Source organism: Rhinolophus sinicus, chromosome 1, assembly GCF_057876585.1.
Source record: "Rhinolophus sinicus isolate RSI-liver-muscle chromosome 1, RSI-T2T, whole genome shotgun sequence".
NCBI lineage: Eukaryota > Metazoa > Chordata > Mammalia > Chiroptera > Rhinolophidae > Rhinolophus > Rhinolophus sinicus.
This window is the reverse complement of record NC_142501.1, coordinates 201,984,395-202,002,715: the sequence shown is the minus strand read 5'-3', so window position 1 is coordinate 202,002,715 and position 18,321 is coordinate 201,984,395. Positions and strand designations below refer to the sequence as shown.

The following is an 18,321-nucleotide window of genomic DNA, read 5'->3' as shown; positions in this document are numbered from 1 at the left end:
GTCTGCATCCAGTTCTGAACCAGCCCTGACCAAAGGCACAGACTGGGAGAAACCACTTTACCTTGCGAAAAATCAATCAGTCCCAGCAAGTGAAGCAGCTTCAGAGATGCACATATAATCACAACAATACCCACTGTTTGCAGTCCTTCTGACTCCCACTCCAGAGTCAACATCCTTCAAGCTGGCAGAGCATCCCAGCCTCCGGACCCCTTTGGAGCGGAGGGAGTTAATGAGAGAATCCAAGCACTATCTGTCTTGGAACAAAGACTCCTGAGGGGGGAAAGTGAGCAGCTCCTCGCAGATACGCCTCCACCGGGCCAGGCAGCAGCCCCCCAGGGTGAGGACCGACCTGGGCTGAAGTCCAGCCTCTCATGCTGCTGCTGGCATTTGCCTGATGGGGTCCCCCAACCACGGCGTGTCTGCCTCAGGACTCTGAGCTGCAGCCAGCAAGTACTTGGACTTCAGAGCTGCAAAAGCAACCTCTGTTGGAGAACTGGGGACTTTGCTGTGTCTTCCGTGGAGAGAAGGGACACTCCCAGGAAACTTGCCCTGGAGAGCATGGGCGGGTACTCCTGAGCTGACAATGCAGTGAGGGGCTGGGCAGGGCTGTCTTGCGAGCTAGTTTGCTGCCTGGGAAGCTTGCGAATGGCCCTTTTTTGCCATAGCAGCTGCTCTCTCTTTCCAGAGCTTGCTCGGCGAGCGAGCTCACCCCCCTCTTGGGATGCCAGGAAAAAAAAAATCAGTTTTCGTGGCTGGTGCCTACTGCCCTTTTCAGAAAGCCCCATGTGGATGCCTGTGGGCAGCTTTTCTAGGAGAAAAGTGCAGGAGCAAAAGATCCATGATTCAGTCAGTGGCTTCCAGGAACAAGAGCATCCAAGCTGCCTCCCCCTGCCACTCTACTGGTCCTCACTAACACGTAGGGAGCATTAGCAGGGAGACTGATTTTGTCTTTATATTTATAGACATGCATGGATGGAGGGTGAGGCAGAGCCAAATGTTGTAAGAACACTGACGTTCAGTAACTGCCCCCTGGAGGGTGAGTACCACCATCATCTTTTAAAGTCTTGCTTCATTCAGCCGGTCTCCAAAGCAAAGTTTCACAAACTTCCCTGATGATAAAGTCACTCGTGGTGCTTGTTAAAAACTCTCTTAGCGTCTGATTCAAAAGAGCCTGGAGTTTGTGTTCCTAAACAAAAAACTAGGTGACAATTATCATCAGGGAGGTGTGGGTTGTGCTGTCTCAAAAGATCTCCTGGCATATCTGATTCCAAACCAGGCCAGCAGCCTAGGCGTGGTCCTGGACTCTGGGTTCTTCCAGGACCACACTGGCTTCATGACTTTGCCAGTTAGCTCCACTCTGCTGAAGCCCAGCCCCGTCGTGGTGCCAAAGAGAATCGAATGGCACCCTGTCTGGGAAGGATCTCTAGCCCCAGGAACACACTGACATATAAGGGCTTATGAGTAATATCTTAGAGCCCGGGGGGTGGTGGCATTTCCTGGTTCTTCTACTTCTGTGCTGTGTGTTTTTCTGCAAGACACTTAACCTCTCTGAAAACAGTTTCTATTGTGTGAAGTTGCAGTTATGATACTTTAATGTTTTTATTTAAAGTTCTCCATTTAAAGAGAATTGTGGTCATAATAATAGTTAACATTTACTGAGCACTGATCATGTGCTGACAGAGTGATTTATCGACAATTAACTCATCCCCACAGCTCTGTGTGGTATGTACTATGACCATCTTTATTTTGTACGTGAGGAAACTGAAGCATAACGAGTTTAACTTATTTGCCAAAGCTGTGGACACAGCGCTTGATAGAAAATAGGCGTTAATTATTCATTCAGTTATTCATTAACATTTATTAAGCTGCTCGTACGAGCTATGGTATGTGAAGGACGGTAAATAATATCCACACCTATCCTTTGGACACTTATAGGTTAATAGGAGAAATGGGCATGAAACTGAAGGTGATCAATAAATGCACCAGCCCTTGAACAGATATCTTTACCGGGTACAGTGTGAGCACAGAAGAGAAAGTCAGCTCCACCTGGGGAAATGTGGGTGATGTAACAGGACGGAGACTTCAGAGGAGGTAGCCATCGGTAATGGTAGCTTTCATCATTAGAAGTAGTATATCATACACAAGCACTGGGGTGGGTAGACCTGGGCTAAATCCTGGTTCTGTCACTTGTTGCTGTGTGACCTTGGGAAAACAGCTCCATCGCTGTCTCAGTTTTCTAAGTTCAAGATGAGAATGTGACTGCATCCTTCTCATGGTTGAGGTCAGAGTTAACTGAGACATGGAGAGCTGAGCGGGGGAACACCAGCCCCTGCTCAGCACATGGCAGTTGTGGGATTATGACAGAACTGCCAGCTCTTTAGAGGCTTTGCCGGGCTGAGATGGATGAAGCGACTTTGCTCTTCCCTGGTCCTGACACTCCTCCCGGCTCCTAGTCTAGTTTTAGTCTCTTGTCCATGAAGACTTCCTAATCAACCCAGCCCACAGGGCTGTTTGTCTTCTCTGGGCACCAGGAATGTACTGAGATCACCAGGTTGGCTTTTATAATGGTGCTTTTCATTTTGGATAATATGTTTATGGGCAGTATCTTTCTATCAATCTGCCCAACCACCTGTCCATCTAAATGTGTTGTTTTCAGTTGTGTCAGCAAACCAGTGAAGGGGAAACAATTCTCAGTAGCTGATGGGAAAATAAATGTTTTCAGTAATGATTCTCTGAAATTCCTGCCAACATATAGCTATAAGAAGTCAAAAGTTAAAAAGAAAAAAAAAAATTACACAGATTATTTAGGTTAAGTCAACTATAACTGTCTCTGTTAATCCTATACAATGCCATATTAGACTTGCAAAAAAACTAAGGAATAGAGAGATTAAGAGACTTTGACCAAGGTCAGATGGCTACAAATGTAATAGACCCAGAATTCAAACATTCCTTTGTCTGACTCCCAAATTCATTTTTCTTCTCCCTTAATACCCGTCAGCAGATTTCAGGAAATATTTGTCAATTGATCTCTTGATTTACAGAGTTAGGCAAAGTGTTTTAAAATTGCCACACTCATTTTCCAGGAAAGAAATCCCAACTATTCTTGAAATTCACATGAAACCCCACAGATATGATTTTGTTGATTCTAGGCAGGACTTCCCTTCAGGACAATGGCATTAATTTAGAATTCACCAGCTGAGAGTCTTGGTGGCCCAGCCTTCCCCTATTATTATTATTATTATTATTATTATTATTATTATTATTTTAAAAGTTTATTGGGGTGACAATGGTTAGTAAAGTTACACAGGTTTCAGGTGTACAATTCTGCAATACACAATTTGTATATCACAGTGTGTGTTCACCACCCCAGAGTCAGTTCTCCTTCCATCACTGTATGTTTGATCCCTTTTACCCTCATCTACCACCCCACCCCTCCAACTACCCCTGCTTTCTTTTGTCATTCCCAGAATCACACCTTTCCTTACATCATAAGGGGTGTCCAGCAAAGTTTTGTCTTTCATACCAAAGGAAAGGAATACCAAAGAGATAACATTGCCCACCCACTTACTCTAAGCCAGGCACTATACTGTGCACTTTATATGTATAAATTCATTTAATCTTATCCCAACCCAGTTAGGTATTATTAACTCTATTTCAAAGAAAAATAAAAACAAAGAATCATTGAGATTGTTATTTTCACAAAGTCACCTTCAATAACGGGCACAACCAGGATTTATATCTGTTAACATTTATGGAGAAATTATAAGTGTATGACACTATTCTAAAATTTGTCCACACATTAACTAATAAAGTTAAGAAAAAAAAAGTTAAAGCTAGATAGATTTGCCTACCTATATGTTATCTCTCCAAAAATGTAGCTAGAATGACAACGCATATAGAAACTAGTTAAGTTTAAATTCAAGAGTGTTTATATTTGTATAAACCTTTAGCAGTCATTTAAAGTTCAAATAATCCGATCATTTTGTTTTACAGTTACTTAAAAGTGAGGTGCAGAGAATTGACTCATTCAGGTCAAAGGATTTGGGAAGTAAAACAGTTTATTTGAATCCCCTAGCTCTTCATGATTCCTGATTTGCTAACAACAGAGAAATCAAGATGATAAACTAAGAAGTTAAAAAAGTTAAGGTCCAAAAGAAATATTTTCTACTCTCAGCCAATAGGAGTTAAGAGCAGTAAGACAGCAATGTGGTTGGCATCATCTAGAAGGTTCCATTGAAGAGAAAAGCCCAATCGAGATTTTTTTTTTTTAAACAACTGAGGAGATATAGAGCAATATGAGGATAAGGTTGGTGTATGACCTTTAGCGTCTCTTCTAAGTTTAGGATTCCCTTACCCTCTGGTGCCCTCTAGTCTACCCCCAACCCTTACTTCTTCCCTAAAATATATCACATCCCTGTATCTTGGGGTTTCTTACTTACTTGGAAAGATCCCTGAATGTACTCCAGACAAGCTTTCCACTCAAACGTGACAGGACTCGAACAATCTCACTTTGCTTCAGGGCTCATCCTGAAAGATTTGTAAAAGCATCTAGAATGGATTTCTTTAAAATATATACCATACTTGGTTTTCCATTAAACAATTCAGCATCCAGCTTTCTGTTTTGAGTGTCCTATTGAATCCATAATGTGATGATGATGGTGGGGGAATACCTTCCACTTTAAGAAACTTCCAGCAATATTGCACTAAGCTATCTAGAATAGAGTTCTCATGTATTTTGTGGTCAAAGCATGTGAAGTACATAATCTTAATATAAACAAAGTAGCAGATTATTTGGAAATGCAACTAGAAAATGATCATAAGACTATAAACTTTACCTATAACGTATGACTTTTGTTTTGCCAGCTCTAATTTTTTTTTTCCATCTGGCCTTTCTGGCTTAAATTGAGTGGGTTCTCGGGTTCAACAATTCAATATGACAGATAACTTTAGCTCTCATGTCACAATCCTTTTCATGTGCCCTCTTTATAAAAAAAAGTATCTGTTACATACAACTAAAATGAGCTGACTTTAGGGCAGTGATTATGAAGGATGATAAAAATTATCACCCTTTTCCTTATTATGTTATAATTAGGATCACGATAATTTTAAGCCCCTACTATGTGATAGACAGTGTATTGTGTGCGTTACATAAATGATCTCATTGAATCATCAGAACATCTTGATAGATTATGATAGGTAATATTACTAACCTCCTTTTGCAGATGAGGACACTGAAATGCATATCTTAAGTAACTTGCCCCAAACTGTGAAAGGGATCAGAATATGCCACTCCAAAATATGCCATTTTGGCACAAGGACTGTTCTGAGCTAAAAGTAATTGAGAATCAGCAGCTGCAAGAGGAGTTCTCTGCTCTCCTCTTATCTACTGAAAAGCAGCGCATACATTTCCCTTTTTGAAGCCCTACCCCCGCCCACCCCTGAGCTAGAAATCAGAGAGTAACTCTTATCATCAGAGACAGAGAGCCAGCACCAAGATAAGTCTGCATAAACAACCCTAAGTAAAATAAGCTTTATCTTCTATTAGTTTCCCCCATATATTTCCTAGTCACTTCCTATAATTTATCATCCCTTGAAATTCAAACTCTTTTTCTTTTGTTAAAATGGTACATAAGCCCCAGCACCTGCTTCTTTGCGTTTCACTCATTTCTCTGAACTTTCATGCACGTAAATGGTTATGCCTTTTCTCCTGTTAATCTGCCTTTTGCTAGTCTAATTTGCAGGCCTCCAAGCACTGAACATAAATGAGTAGAGGAAAATATTTCCTCCTGGACTGTTACATGCCAGAAGGCAAGGAGTTGGGATTTAACCTCAGCAATTCTCACTCAAGAGCCAGTCTCTTTACATCCCTGGGGAGGCATATATATAAATATCAGTATTTTTGTTTCGTTTTATTTTTATTGTAGCTTCATTAAATAAAGAGAGTCACATTTTAAAGTGCAAATAGAATCCAGAAGTTAGAACGGAGTGCGGCCATAACCTCTACTGAAATGTACATGTTTAGTACCAAGTTCTTTCCTGGGAGCGAGGTCGAAGAGGAACAGAAAGAGAAATGAGCTAAGGGGAGGGGCTCAGGAGAGTAGAGGAGTTAGGAGGAAAGTTGAAGGCGGGAGAAAAGAGAGGAAGAAAAGAGGAAGGGAGAAATGAGAGAGAGAAGAGACAAGGAATTGTCCACGTCAGACATAAGCTGAATTTGGTCTGTTTTCTGCTTGTGGGATTCTCCGAGACTTCCAGGGAGACCAGATGTAAAATAGGAATAAAAAATGCTGTAGGGAAAGGGACAAGCAAAGGGTTATTTCTCTGAGAATATATCCTATTTCCCTGGTCCATCCATGTCTGGGACCCTTTTAACTAGACGCAGAGTAACTCTTCAGTTTTACTTTCTCAGCAGTAGCTTTAAGTGACCTTGGGAATAGAGCAGGTGGTTTTAAAAGTGTGATGAATAGCATTTCCATGGATGTTACACTAGCTATAGTTGGGCCTGCGGTCCTGCCCTCAGTGTCTGTTCCTGGGCCCAGTGGTGACGCCTTCCTGTTCACGTGGGCAGGGCCCTGCTGCCATGGATTTATCACTCCACCAGCTTGGGCCTCTCAGTTCTTAGGTGCAAAGTTCACATAGGTGACTTGGGTGTCCTCAGAGCATTGGCTCATTTCACGTCCCACAGCAGAACTCTGGGGAAGAGAGCCCAAGGGGTCTAGATTTAAAATCATTCCAATCTCTAATGACTCTGAATGATTTTTCTGGGTCATGTCGTGCATAAAGAGTCATACTGACTATATGGAAAGACTGGTTCTCAAGATCATTCTCTGAGAACAGTTCCAAAGCCCCCTTGTTTATTCTTCCTTTCTTCATTTTTCCTCTCTCTCTCCCTCCCTCCTTTGCTCGTTCCTGTTCCTTCTCTCTTTCTTTCTCAATCTCTGTCTCTCTCTCTTTCTTTCTCAATCTCTCTCTCTTTCTCTCTCTCTCTCTCTCTCTCTCTCTCTCTCTCTCTCTCTCTCTGTCTCTCTCTCTCTCTCTGTCTCTCTCTCTCTCTCTCTCTCTCCCCTTAATCCTGTCTCAGGCACCAGATTCCAGAATTTGTTTTTGTAAAGCTTAAATGGTCCTTAATTTAAACAACACACACACACACACACACACACACACACACACACACACACACACACTTATCACTGGGATCATTTCTTTCATTTCCAAAACCAGAGGACTGGAGAGCTGGAAAGTGAATAATTGTTCTTCCTAGAATTACATGTCCCCAGAACTTACAGTCGGTCAGCATTTTAGTTTGCCTGACTACTGCGGGAGATTACATGTCTTCTATCATTATACTCCTATTATCGTAGTGCCAAAATCAGTTTGTATTGGTTTCTTATTGCTGCTGTAACAAATTACCACAAGGCTGATGCTTAAAACAACAGAATGTATTATCTTACATCTCTGGAGAAATGCTTCTCATTGGGCTAAAATCAAGGTGTCTGCAGGGCTGTGTTCCTTTAGGAGGCTTAGGAAAGAATCTGTTTCCTTGCCTTTTCTAGGTTCTAGGCCCATATTCCTTGGTTAGTGGCCACCTCCATCTTCAACGCCAGCAGTGGCCAGTTGAGTCTTTCTCAGGCAGCATCATTCTGAACCTACCTCTTCCACCATTCTCCTTCACTTCTCTTGGTGATGTCATCTGGTCTGCCTGCATAATCCAGGATGATCTTCCTATTTTAAGTTCAGCTGATTAGCAACATTAATTACATCTGCAATGTTAATCACCCTTTCCACGTCACCTAGTGTTTCCACTGGCTCTGGGGATTAGGATATAGATGTCTTGGCAGGGGTCATTATTCTGCATATCATGCAGTTGTAATATATGATTTGCTTTTAACAGTATACACTCCTTTAAATAAGAAAAGCTAACCCTAATCTGAAACCCACAAAGATAGAATGTACTTCATCCGGAGCAAGCCACTTGAGATATATGTTTGCATGAGTGAGTGTGTGTGTGTGTGTGTGTGTGTGTGTGTGTGTGTATGTGTGTGTACCTTGTTTTAGAGATGGGAAGGGCAACTTTAATCAGCCTTCTTATCTCTGAACTTCCAATGTTCACTAAGAATGCTGAAGAGAGTACATTTTAAAATATGCAAAAGGTATATCAAACAATTCAGAAGACACAGGCTAATGAGCACATTGAGGAACGCTCTACTTTCATTTTAGTGGTCAGAAGCAATTAGGTATGGAGAAGTCTGTGAATCCAAGACTAAATTAGGAGTTATAGGAGATACAACCCTGGAGTCAACAGAACCGGGATAATGTTCCTTTTTACAGAATTTCCGGGAGGATCACAAGAGATAATGGAGAAGGAGGTGCTTCATCAGCTGTGGAAGGGCACTCACCTGGCATGCTCTAATTAACTGGCCCAGACATCCTTGGGATGGATAAGACTAGAAATGAACTGAGATCTTCAGCTACTAAGGTTTTCATTTTTTACTTCAAGTAGTCAATCCTCCGAACATGAGAAAGTCACAAGCCATGACTTTCAGAAAGATTGTTCAGGGCAGTAACAAAACTGTGGTAAATGAGGGGCTTTCTCCTTTGAAGATCCACATGCTGCTTTCTCCAAAGAACACTGTTTAAATGGACTGGTGTCTTTGGCACTTGAGTTAAAAATCAACACTAACACTTTCCACATATCTACGTTTATCCAGGATTTTGTTGTAATTTAATGTGTATTTGCCCTTTCACTGGCTGTCTCATTTATATATATATTTTTTTTTAAATGAGGAAATTGAGGTTATGAGAGTTTGCCTTATCCAAGGTCAAGAACAGCAGCAAAACTGGGTTTTAAAACCAAGTGTTCTGGCTCCATATCCAGCTTGTTTTTCTTCTCTGAAACTTACAGGATGGTTTGTGTCGGGTGCTGTGGTAAATGCTTTATATCAGTGATTTATAAAATGCGGATAGTAAAAGCGTGTACCTCCCAGCATTGTCAGGAGCAATAAATGGGTTAGTATAGAGTACAGCTAAAGCATTTAGGGCATGGCAGAGCACAAAACGAGTCCTCTGGTTGCAGGAGTAATTATTATTATTTCTTCACAAGCCATCTCCGAGGTACCTCTGTTACTATACCCATTTGACAAATAAGAAACTGCAGTTCAGAATGGTTAAGACACGTAACTACTTGTCATGCTATGTGACCAAGCAAATTAGGAGAACCTGTCCTCGTTCACCCTTCCAGCCTCCCACTGCCTCGCAGGGCTCGCTTCTTTGAAACATAGCCGTTCTTAGTCACTCAGTTAGTCCTGGGCTTCCAACCAAGGCAGAGCCTAAACTAACTGAGCTGTGAAATTGTTCAGTCTATCTGGAAAGATCCTTAGATTTCAGATGCTGCAGCTCAGTAATCGTTTCTTTAACAGGGGGAAGAGGGGTGGTAGACGAGGGTAAATGGAACCAAATATATGCTGATGAAAGGAGAACTGACTCTGCGTGGCAAACATACAGTGTGATATATAGATGATGTATTAATATTACAGAATTGTACCCCTGAAACCTATATAACTTTAGTAACTACTGTCACCCCAATAAACTTTGACCTTCGCGTTATCTCCATCTCACTTCATTTGTGCATTTCTTCATTCTTTCCTTAAAAAAGTTGACACTGCTTATTTGCCATGCAAAAAATATGCAAGGACTCTGAGGAATGCACACCATGAAGAAGCTTACAGTGTAGGAAGGGAGACAAAGAATTCACATAAATCACTAAATCCAAGGAAGAATATACGCGTCCTGGGAAAAGTGTATTTGAAGTGCAGTGGGAGCTGAGAGGAGAGAAGGGAGCAGGGGAGTAGGAGGGCTGTTGTCCATCAGGAATGATCCATGGAGTTTGTGTGTGACCAAGAACAGTGGTCCAATCATTTCTTCAGCAAGTCAATCAGCATTTATTGGGTGTCTACTATGTTTTGACATATGTGAGACCCCCTCAATGCAATCCAATCAGCAAATCCTGTTGGCTCCACCTTGAAAATACCACCTCTCTCTAATTCTCACGTACTCTGCTTACATAGCTTTAGACGCAAGCTGCCATGTGACACACACCCGTCTGATTTCCTGCTTTTGCTCTCACACCTCTGCAGTCTTTTTTTTTACAGAGCATTAATCTTTATATTAAGTTTAAATGAATTTATATTAATCTTTATAGATTAAAGAGTATATTTTTCATATAACTTCCCTGCTTTATGGCCTTCCAGTAGCTGTTGATTACATTGGGGATAACATTTAAACTCTTCACCACGCTTTGGCCTTTCTTTGTTCTCAGCTGCGACCATTTTCATCCCCCAATCCTCCTGCACTAACCTCTAAAGCCACAGTTCTGTCCTCACTCCGTTTTTCAATTCTTTGAATGAACCAAGATTATCCCTGTCTAAAGTCTTGGGGCTTCTTGATCTGTCTCTGTGGAATGCTCTTTCCTTCAAGGATGTTTCCTTCTTATTTCTGGCTCTTTCTCATCCCTGAAGTTTAGGCTCACATGCTGTCTTCTCAGAGAGGGCTTCCTTGGTCACCCCATCAGAAATATTCCATGTCTTCTGTCACTATTGCCCATTAGTCTACAAAACCGCTGTGCTTTATTTTCTCCACAGCACTCACTACTCTCCCTGAACTTATTTTTCTTTACCTATTTGTTAGTCCATTCATTTCTTATCTCTTTCTACTTGTATACAATGTTCCCAGTAAGGTTTGTTACTAATCTTATTTGTCACATTATCTCTAGCATTTAGAATGGTGCTTGGTAATTACAGGCTTTGCATAACTACTTGTTGAATGAATGAATGAATGAATGAATGAATGAACGAACGAATGAATGAGTGGCATATGACAGGGTTCTTTCCTCAACAGGCATTTGGAATCACATGAATTGGCTCAGCAATGGTCATAATCAGAGATTAGCAAGTAACTTCAACCTCTAGTACAGTGAGAATTCATCAGACTGGGAATTGGGGAGGGCAGACTATGAAGAGTCACAGGTATTCATCCATAAGAGAGTTGAATGATGAGGATCTAATAAGTGTTTCTGGGCAGTGCAGTGACATGATCATAGCGTCCTGTTTGCTTGATCTGGTAACAATAAAAGCAAAAGCACAGTAATGAAAGAAAAGAGAAAAGAAACCACAGACAGGAAGACCAGTGAGTAGGCTACTGCAAGGTCTAAACAAGAGGTCATCTCAATGGGCAGAAAGGGACGGGCAGGGACACTAGCAAAGATGGAGAGGTGAACCTGGCAGAAGAGTGCAAGGCAGAGACCAAGGGCAGGAGGCATCAAAGGAGAGGGCTGCCCTGAAGATGTCTCATATTTGGGCGCTCTTGACCATGGCATCTATCCATCTCCAAATTTCACACTTCACAAAGGGTGATCCTGCTGGGCCCACCTTGGGTCAATCAGTTATAGCCAGGAGGCGGGTCACCTAAGACTGAAGAGCAATTGGGACTCACTCAATGGTGTGTGGTCCTTTTAGGAGACAGGAAACTCTTGAGAGTCCCAACAGCCACTCCAAGTCATCCAGGAGTGAACTTGGGAATAAGAACATGTAGGGAGTTGAAGACAACTGAAATTCTGACAGAGTTGAGTAACCCAAGCAAGGAACCCAAGTAGAGATGCTTAATTCATAACTTAAAATATAAAGTTAGACCTTGGGAGAGAGCCCAGAGCTGGAGATAAAAACCTGGGATTTCTCCATAAGAAGGTGATAGTTGAGGTGACAAAGTCACTTCAGAAAAGAGATGTGCAGAGAGAGAGAAACAAGAACAAGGAATCAACATTCTAGGAGCAAGAGGAGCCAAGTGTACCAGAACAAGTTGAGAGAGATTTAAGGAGACCTTAGAAAGTAATATTTTGGGGGGCATTAAGAGAAAAGAGTTGCAAGGAGAGGATTAACTATTGTGTTAAATGTAGAAACCCAGCCATTCTCCAAGTTAAAGTGCGGTCCTAGCACCAATTAGTTTTGGGCTGGTGAAGGTGCAAGTGTGTGCATATGTCTGTGCATTGGGAAGGGTGCAGTTTGTGAGTACATGGCAGAAGACTGAGGTGTAGAGGTAAACGGGGAAAGGTCATACTTAAAGGGACTTTCGAGGGACTTTCCTCTTTCCCCTAAGTATTCCATTCAATCCAAGACAATTCTATAAGTATCACTGAGCATTCATTCAATCCAAGACAATTCTGTGAGAATCACTGATCATCCAATGTGTGCCCAACATTGACAGACGTGCTGGGGATACCATATGTAGAAGGGAGCCTACCCCTGCTCTCTCAGAACCTACAGTCCAATGGGGAGTGCAGAGAAGAAAGAAGGCAGTTACTAAATATTGCAGTGAGATCAATGGTGATTCATCATGGGAGCTCATTAGATGAATATTTAACCCAAACTTGAAACTCGACAGGTTTGCTAGAAAAAAAAAAAAAAAATCATCTGAGCTGAGATCTTAAGGATGAGCAAGGTCAGACAGAGATGGGGAAAACGTGTCCCCAGTAGAGGGAATAACAGGCACAACATCTTAGCCATGGGCAAGAGCTCAGAGCCCTGAGTGAATTTGGGGTAGGAACAACACAGTGCAGTTGAACTGGACGACAATAAATTGTATTTCAAGATACAGGGCTTCTAAGGTAGGCAGGACCCAGATCACACAGGCTCTTTAAGCATGCTGAAGGAGTTCATTTATTTATTTTTTTATCTTTAGAGCACTGGGGAACCAATGAAAGATGTAAGGAGAAGCACAACAGCATTGCAGGTGGAACGTTAGAAAGGTCACTGTGGCTACTGTGTAGAGAATTGGTTGGGAGGTGAGTGTGGCTGACCTATAGGCAAAGAAACTAATTAAGGGGCGGTTCCAGAAATCCAAGTGAGAGATAGGTTAGGAATGTGGCCTGCGAGCTGGAGAGACTTGGATGGATGTGAGAGGTGCAGATGCAATGGAATCTCCGCACACTTGGAAGCAATTAACCATGAAAGCTAGAGAGAGAGAGAGTCCTGGATGATGTTCAAGTTTCCAGAAAAAGCATTTATCCTCTTTGATTGAAAGCTGAGATTATTTTTAAAATCAATTATATTGTAAAGAACTAACAAATCGATGCATGCGGGTTTGAAACAAGAAGCAGTAAGTTTAGTGACTGCACAATAGACCAGTCAGAGATAAGGTGGAAGTAAGGTATGCCCATCACAAATTCGAATTTGCTCGAATGAGCAACTTAAATCTTCCCAGAGCAGTCATCTCCACTTTCGGAATACCCTACCATTATCAAGGAATGGAGAAAAAAAAAAAAAAAAAAAAAAGAATTCAGTATTAGTGGCATGTGAACATTTGTTTTTGGCCACTTAAAATCAAACGCTTTTGCTAAGCAGACTCTCCCCACTGCCACCTGTCTCAGAATGGTAAATTCTCCAGGTAGGTATATGTTATCCATTCTCATAATGCCAAGAAGAAGCTTTCCAGTTACCACAAAAATCATTAGAAAATTCATTTGGCTCTTCTTTAAAGACTATTCAGAATTTGAGCAATTCTCAGCTCTCACTGTCATGCCTCTGATCCAAGCCATCAAATCTTCTTCCTGACTTCCCTCCTAAGCCATCACTTAGCTTCTACCCTTGTCTTCCCATATTCTATTCTCAGGAAAGAGCAGACAGAGTAAACCTTGGAAAACACAGGTCCAACCAAGTGACTCCTCAGCTCAAAACCTTCTAAAAGCTCTCATTGTTCCGAACGTAAAAAGTAAAAACCCATTTTAAATGGCGTATGAGTCTTTCATGATTAATTTCTGGCCTCATCTCTCATTATTCCCCCCTTAATCCCTCACTCTAGCCACATGGTCTGTCGCCTCAAGTGCCTTGCTCATTCCAGGCATGCTCCTGCCTCAGAACCTTTGCATTTGTAGTTTCCTCTACCTGGATCAATCTTTACTCAGGTTTCTACGTGACTCTCTTCCTTGACATGTCAGGTCAATATTTTATTATCACCTTAGTTAGCCTGGAAGGTTGCACTATTCAAAATGACCTTCTACTCCTAATTTTCCCTCCCTCCTTCTAAACACTTTTATTCTTTTTAGCAGTGATCATATAGACTACATATTTTCTTTATGGATTTTGTTTTCTCCCTTTGACTCTAAATGCCATTTGGCAGGACTTTTGACCGCTTCATTCATAACCCTCAACACTGAGGGGATGGGAAATGCAGTAGGTTCTAGATAATGAGTTGGTGAATGTTGTCAAAATATTTATTTAAAGCAGCACACATTCACATGCATGAGCACACATGGTTCTCCCCTTAATTAACACAAATAGATATACATACATGACCCTTAAATATTTTGTATTTAAATGGAATATAAATGTAAATACTCATACATAGAGATAAAATTCCAGCTTTCCTCTAGGAGAAAACACTATGAAGTTGTTTCATAAATTGCTTATGAGGAAAATGAAAATGTCACAAGCAAAAAGGCCCAAAACAGTTTGAGTGATGATAAAAGAGCCATTCATCTGCCTTTCAAGGTAGGCGGGTCCTAAAATGGAGCCCTCTCAATGTTTTTGTTTGTTTTTTGGTTTTGAGTTCCAAGATTCATTTGGAACCCAAATAAATTTTGAAATTGAGTTGGGCCAGTGGAATTGCTCTGTATAATTAAGGAAGCTGGAATTTCCAGTGTCATCCTTCCTCCTGTTTCCTGCTTCTTTAGTGACTCTGTGGGTGAAAAAAATGGATGGAAGTGAAGAAACTGAAGTCAGAGAACTCATGTTCCTTAGGAAACAACAAAGGTAATTTATCGAGTGCCTACTTTGTGCGAGATAGGGGAGATACGGTAGCAGTATATATTATCCCACTTAACTGTCACGAGGACTCTCTGAGGTGTACAGTATATTATCAGCTCTTAGCAGAAAATGAAACAGAGAGAGGTTTAAAGTATAGAATTTGTTGACACTGAAATCAAACCTAATCCCTGCTACAATACCTCTTTCTCCAAGAAACACTGCTTGTTTGTCCTCTGAATCACTCTTTCCTTCTAGCCACAAAGTAGGAGACATTTTTCCTTAGAAATTATTTTACAAATGGTAATTTGGTTTCCAGGTTAAGTTCATTAAAACCCTTTTGTAATGCAGAATGCAGACCAAAGAGCATGATTGTTTCTATGGAAATATGAGCCAGGAGTGCTAACCTGCCTACTTAACAAATGAACTTTGGGGATGTAATCTATTTCCCTCTTCTCAGAGGAGATAAATAGATGGCAAGGAGCAGTTCCTCAGTGCATTCTGTGTATCATCCTTCCAGAAAGCATTCGATCCTGTTGTGTTTTCTCCCACCGCTGAAATGCAAAGATGCACAGAAGTAAAGGATGAGCCCCACAGCCAATTTCTCATCACAGACACGGCAGATTTCAGTGTACATCTGCAAGCTCCAAATACGACTATAAACACGTCAGCCAAAACAAACTGTGATTTTTATAAAATAAATCTGGAGAGTACATTTTTCTGAAACCTAGTGCTCCTTGTCTGACAGGGTAGTAGGAAAATGCAAGAATGGGAGAACAGCTCATCCTCCATTCATCGGTGGTGTTTTATCCCTTATGAAACCTGGCAGGGAAGGAATAATCAAGGCCTATAGCCTCATCTTTCTCTCTTTGTCACTTCCTGAGAGTGGGATGTTTAAGAAAGCTAGTAACTCCCCCTAGCCAATTCCGAACAGAGTTGTCTATGAGAATGCTCCTCAAAGTGCCGCCTTCGTGGTACCTGGGAGCTTGTTAAAAATGCAAATTATTGGGCCCGCCCCATATCTACCAAATTAGAATCTCTGGGGTGGGTGCAATGACCTGTGTTTTACAAGCTCCCTGGGTGACTGTGATGCAAGCTAAAGTCTGAGAAGCACAAACTAAAGAGAAGGGCTTAAAGTTGGACACAGAGAAGGGAGTTCAAGGACCGAAACAGTATCACTCAATAGAGAACTGTTTTTAGATAAATCACTTAACCTCTCTGGTTCCCATGTCCCTTATTTGTAAAGGAATTGAATTGATATTTTTGAGTCACTTCTTCACCTATCATCAGAACATCTTATGGTTGTTACTTGCTGTCGTTATGATGTCCCCCACATAATGCAAGAGTCTGCTGTCCTGACCGGACTGACGGTGACTTCTAGCTAGTGCGATGGTGATGATGATGATGATAACTGAACACCTGTTTGACAAGCGCTTTGTCAAGAGTTAGACATATGTTTGACCTATTACTGTCCTCTGGTAGTAATTTTTTTGAATTTAGTACTGAGAAAAACTAGAGAAGTTATGTAACTTCCCCAGTGTCACAAAGGCAGTAAATGACAAGTTCTTGAATTTGCATCCAGGCCTGACTTCAAAAACCCATGCTCTTTCCCCTCTGCTAAGGTCTCTCTTCTCAGACCTGGTGTCTTTCCTCAAGAGAAAGAAAAACTAAAAACCCCTGCAGTTCATGAGGTGGGGCCAGGCAGACCGGACCATTTATTTCCTTTAAATCTATAAGGCAATTACTTTGAATACGTTTAACACATAGATTGACTTCATATAAAAGCCACTTTACCTTAAGAGAGGTCGATAAACAAGGCTTGTAGTTGTACTAAACTGCTGATTTATTGACAGCTCTGAGATGTTTTGTCCCTGGTGAAAAGAGGCAGCAAATGAAATGGAGAGAACTTTGAAAAGCTTCTAGCTTAAAGAGGTCATTACAGGCAAAAGGAAATGTAGACAAGAGTAGTCCAATGGTCTGTCCAAGGTTGCCTCGCTGGTTAGTGTCAGAGAAGTGAACAGAATGTATCTTACTGCCCACTTGAGTGGGTGCTATTTCTAATTGTGTTATTATATCAAACTAAATACTCCTTTTTTTTAGGAGCAAACATATATCTACACATCCACATCCAAGGGAGGGTGATGAGGAAGATGTGGTACAATAGAGTCTTAAAAGATAAGCGAGGATTATTCAAGCTAATACATTTAGGATCATAATTCTGGGAGGAGGCAACAGCTGAAGCAAAGGTACGGAGTTCTGGAACCAAATGATGTGTTTGGGAAACTATTAGAAAATTCCACAGTTCTGAAAATTAAAAAATGAAACTCAGGAAGCAGTTGGAAATGAGGCTGGAGAGATAGAGGGTGGCCAGGTCATGGAGGGTTCAATATGTCATTCTGAGGCATTTGAGATTCATAAAGAGGCACTAAAGAATTTATACAGGAGAATTGCATGGTTCTATTAGCATCTTAGTGCCCTCTCGCTACAGTGTGGACTATGAAATATCAACTTAAGGGGTGGGGAGAAGGAGGAAGGTAGGGGAATCCAAGACTATATTCCAGGCAAAAGGAGGTAAAACCTGTGCATGGTCAATTCTACGAGCAATAAAGCAGAAAGAGAAAATTCAAAAGATTTGTGAGTGGTAAAATGACTGGGATTTAGTGATTGATTATGTAAGAAAGGAGAGGGTATAGGGGTAACTCCCTCATTTCTAGCTTGGGCAACTGATGGATAGTGATGAGACAGGAAGAACAGGGAAGGCTATATCTGGCCATGGTTAGAAATAGTAAACCTAGTACTGAGGTCACTGCATCACTGAATTATCACGGTAGAAATATCCTAGCAAGATAGTCAACACATTTGGCCTATGGCCAACATGACTGTAATGTAGGAGATTGCCCAAGGCAAGAGGGGGCAGGATCAATGTTAGAGTCCTGGAGAACGTTACAGAAGAGGTAGAGCCTCAACAGTTGTTATGGAGAGAGAACAGAGAACAGAGAAGTTGGAAGGGGAGAGGGAAAGTGTTGTGTCAAAAAGCAAAAATATATAAGTAAATAAATAACAAAAATTTTCACACTTAGTGAGTGATAATTACTTTTAAATGCCTAGAGTCCCAGTGAGGTAAAAACTAATTTCATTTTTGCAATATGGTTGTCATTGGTTCAGAAGGGCAGGCAGCGTGGATGGAGACTCAATTGCACGGGGACATTGGATATAAAATTGAGAACAGGAGTGTTTCTGTTTTAAGGGTTAAAAAAATGTTAAAGAAGGGGTGTGGGGGGGAATGAAGTGATTTAAACATAACACATAAACATATTGAAGAGCCAGCCAAGAAGAAGAAGTTAAAGTAGAGAGCGATGGGATGATTGATGGGACATCTCTGGAGGGGAAGGGATCACCAAGGTATCACTGGGCTCCGGCTTAGAGAAATCTTGTTAACACATGTCCATAACAAAAGTATAGACCTTTTCATATCAAACATGTTACCTTTGTGGGAGTTAGTTCTCTATTACAGCTGGAGATTCCTTGTCAAATA

The 18,321-nt window shown here is 41.3% G+C and overlaps 1 protein-coding gene across 5 annotated transcripts in view; it reads right to left on the bottom strand.

Annotated features, from left to right (window-relative positions):
* The window catches only part of KCNIP4 (potassium voltage-gated channel interacting protein 4), a 1,020,161-nt gene that overhangs the window by 212,787 nt on the left and 789,053 nt on the right, over positions 1 to 18,321 (bottom strand). The window contains exon 1 of one of the 5 annotated variants that reach the window (XM_019743871.3): positions 62 to 311. The exons of the other annotated variants lie outside the window; for them this stretch is intronic. Within the exon in view, the coding sequence (XP_019599430.3) occupies positions 62 to 173 (112 nt within the window). The 5' untranslated portion in view covers positions 174 to 311. Of the gene's footprint in view, positions 1 to 61; positions 312 to 18,321 lie in introns of those variants that run through there. 5 annotated transcript variants of the gene reach the window in all.